Raw genomic sequence first — 3,000 nt, 5'->3', positions numbered from 1 at the left:
TAATATAGTGTTTATGCTAGATGCCTATATATGTATGTATAATGTACATCTCTATTATCTTGAATTTCCCCTTGGGGATCAATAAAGTATCTATCCATCTATCTAGTGTTTAGGCTAGATGCCTATATGTATGTCCATGTAATATTCTGTATACATCTCTAATATAGTGTTTAGGCTATGAGATGCCTATATGTATGTATAATGTACATCTCTAATATAGTGTTTAGGCTAGATGCCTATATGTATGTATAATGTACATCTCTAATATAGTGTTTAGGCTAGATGCCTATATGTATGTATAATGTACATCTCTAATATAGTGTTTAGGCTAGATGCCTATATGTATGTATAATGTACATCTCTAATATAGTGTTTAGGCTAGATGCATATATGTATGTATAATGTACATCTCTAATATAGTGTTTAGGCTAGATGCATATATGTACCGGTATGTATAATGTACATCTCTAATATAGTGTTTAGGCTAGATGCCTATATGTATGTATGTATAATGTACATCTCTAATATAGTGTTTAGGCTAGATGCCTATATGTATGTATAATGTACATAATGTACATCTCTAATATAGTGTTTAGGCTAGATGCCTATATGTATGTCCATGTAGGCAACTATTCTAATCTACCATGAAAAAGTCATAAACTGACTTAATCTTCTAAAACGGCTACTGGAACTTTCTTATTGTTTATCGTTCATTTTTGCCCAAAATCGTGTTTTTGAAAAGGCCAATAGGTCTGCATGAGAGCAGAAATCCGTGTTAACGTAATGATTGACATTTTTGTGAGAGTCGGTCACTACCCCAGAATGTGTATAAACATCCAGCAGCTTATTCTGTGCTTATTTGCGAAGACTGCGTCTCCATGTCCAGAGCCCATTTCCACCGGGGTCTAATTTGGACTGTCTGCAGCAAACTCCTCCCTTCCTTTCCTCTCCCTCTTCGTGCGGGGGCTTTCGGCGTGGCCCAAACGATCCGTTCGGCTCCACTCGGCTCGCTCCGCTCCGCTCCGTTCGTTCGGCTCCACTGTACGGTTTCTGCTTTTGCAGCTGCTGTGCCTACGGAGCGGGAGGCGGGGGGCGCCAGCGCGCGGAACAGCCGGCCCGGGGAGTCAGTCACATTCTTGGCTGGGATTCAATGACTGAACCAGACACAAACAAACACAGAGAGAAGAGAGGAAGGGGGAGGAAAGGGGGCAGGCGGGGAGAGAGAGAGAGAGAGAGGGAGAGGGAGGGAGACAGGGAGACAGACAGACAGAGAGAGAGAGAGAGAGAGAGAGAGAGAGAGAGAGGGAGGGAGAGAGGGAGACAGACAGACAGACAGAGAGAGAGAGAGAGAGAGAGAGAGAGAGAGAGAGAGAGAGAGAGAGAGAGAGAGAGAGAGAGAGAGAGAGAGAGAGAGAGAGAGAGAGAGAGTTCAGACGCTCTAAGCGGAGTGGGAGAGACAGCTCTTAACTACGGCGCATAGATTTTTTTCGGACACGTTCGAGTACGACGGCGGCCACGGAAGCGCTTTGACCCGAGTTTTTTTGCGTAAGGACGTTAGAGCTCATACAGCGAACACTATTATTTCGGGGTTTTGCGAAAGGACGTTAGAGCTTACACGGCGAACACTATTGTTTCGGGTTTTTGCGTAAGGACGTGAGAGCTTATACGGTGAAGGAGTATTATTTCGGGCGTTGGAAGGACTGGATTTTGCTGTCTGTCGGGAATGGGCAAAACTCCACTGAGTCTGTGATTAGACGGCTGTTCTAACTCCTTAAATGGATTACGCGGCGGTGCTAAACGCCTTCTCGAGTGACATGGAAACAGGCCTACATGGTACGGGACTTTTGTGAACATTTCTGTGAATATTTACAGATTTTAATCAAATCGGTTGCACATAAGTTTGAGCTTTTTCCTCGGCGACAGCGCGGAAAACATGGAGGCCGCCGGTTCCCCGAGCTTCCGACCGCATCCCGGACTCCAGCGAACTCTCAAGCAGTTCCATCTGAGCTCCATGAGCTCGCTCGGGGGCCCGGCCGCGTTCTCCGCGCGATGGCAGCAGGAGGTGGCGTGCCAGAAGGGCAAAAGCGCCGAAGTTCTGCTCGAGCTCAACCTCCCCGCGCAGACCCCCCCGGTAATGTCCGGGCCCCTCTTCATCCCCTCCGACCGCTCCACCGAGAGGTGCGAGACGGTCCTGGAGCGCGAGCCGATCTCGTGTTTCGTGGTCGGCGGGGAGAAGCGGCTATGCCTGCCGCAGATCCTCAACACCGTCCTGCGGGACTTCTCGCTCCAGCAGATCAACTCGGTGTGTGACGACCTGCACATTTACTGCTCCCGGTGCACGGCGGACCAGCTCGAGATCCTGAAAGTCATGGGGATCCTGCCGTTCTCCGCCCCGTCCTGCGGGCTCATCACGCTCACGGACTCGGAGCGCCTCTGCAACGCGCTCATCTACGGCGGATCGTTCCCCCCGCACGCGGACAACAACAAGGACCCGTCCTCCTGTTCGATTGGACTCGAGCGCACGGAAAAGAGCTTCAAAGTCTACCACGAGTGCTTCGGGAAGTGCACGGGGCTGTTCGTCCCGGAGCTGTACACGAGCCCCGGCGCCGCGTGCGTGCAGTGTCTGGACTGCAGACTGATGTTCCCGACTCACAAGTTCGTGGTGCACGGGCACAAACGGCTGGAGAACCGGACCTGCCACTGGGGGTTCGACTCCGCCAACTGGCGGGCCTACCTGCTGCTGGACCACCGGGAGTATACCGGCAAGGAGGAGACCCTCGAGCTGCAGCAGCTCCTCGACGAGACCAAGGCGCGATTCGACATCGCGAGCAAGTGCAAGAGCTCGTCCTTCAGGGTGAGTTGGTCTCGAGAGCTTATTAGCGGTGTTTTCGTTTCGGTTGGTCTCGAGAGCTTATTAGCGGTGTTTTCTGTCCGGTACATGAGATTTCATTTCAGCTGCAACTCTCAAAGGAGAGCCTTCACCGGCACCTGAATGACGGC

At 50.5% G+C, this 3,000-nt stretch overlaps 1 protein-coding gene across 1 annotated transcript in view; it reads left to right on the top strand.

The window, feature by feature from the left end:
- Positions 1-1,413: 1,413 nt before the first annotated feature.
- Positions 1,414-3,000, top strand: part of skib (v-ski avian sarcoma viral oncogene homolog b) — a 51,884-nt gene continuing 50,297 nt past the window's right edge. Inside the window, exon 1 of the mRNA XM_062544881.1 lies at positions 1,414-2,854. Within this exon, the coding sequence (XP_062400865.1) occupies positions 1,934-2,854 (921 nt within the window). The 5' untranslated portion in view covers positions 1,414-1,933. The remainder of the gene's footprint in view (positions 2,855-3,000) is intronic.

Source organism: Sardina pilchardus, chromosome 9 (assembly GCF_963854185.1).
Source record: "Sardina pilchardus chromosome 9, fSarPil1.1, whole genome shotgun sequence".
NCBI lineage: Eukaryota > Metazoa > Chordata > Actinopteri > Clupeiformes > Clupeidae > Sardina > Sardina pilchardus.
Note: the sequence above shows the minus strand (reverse complement) of the source record. Positions and strands in the feature narration are given on the sequence as shown.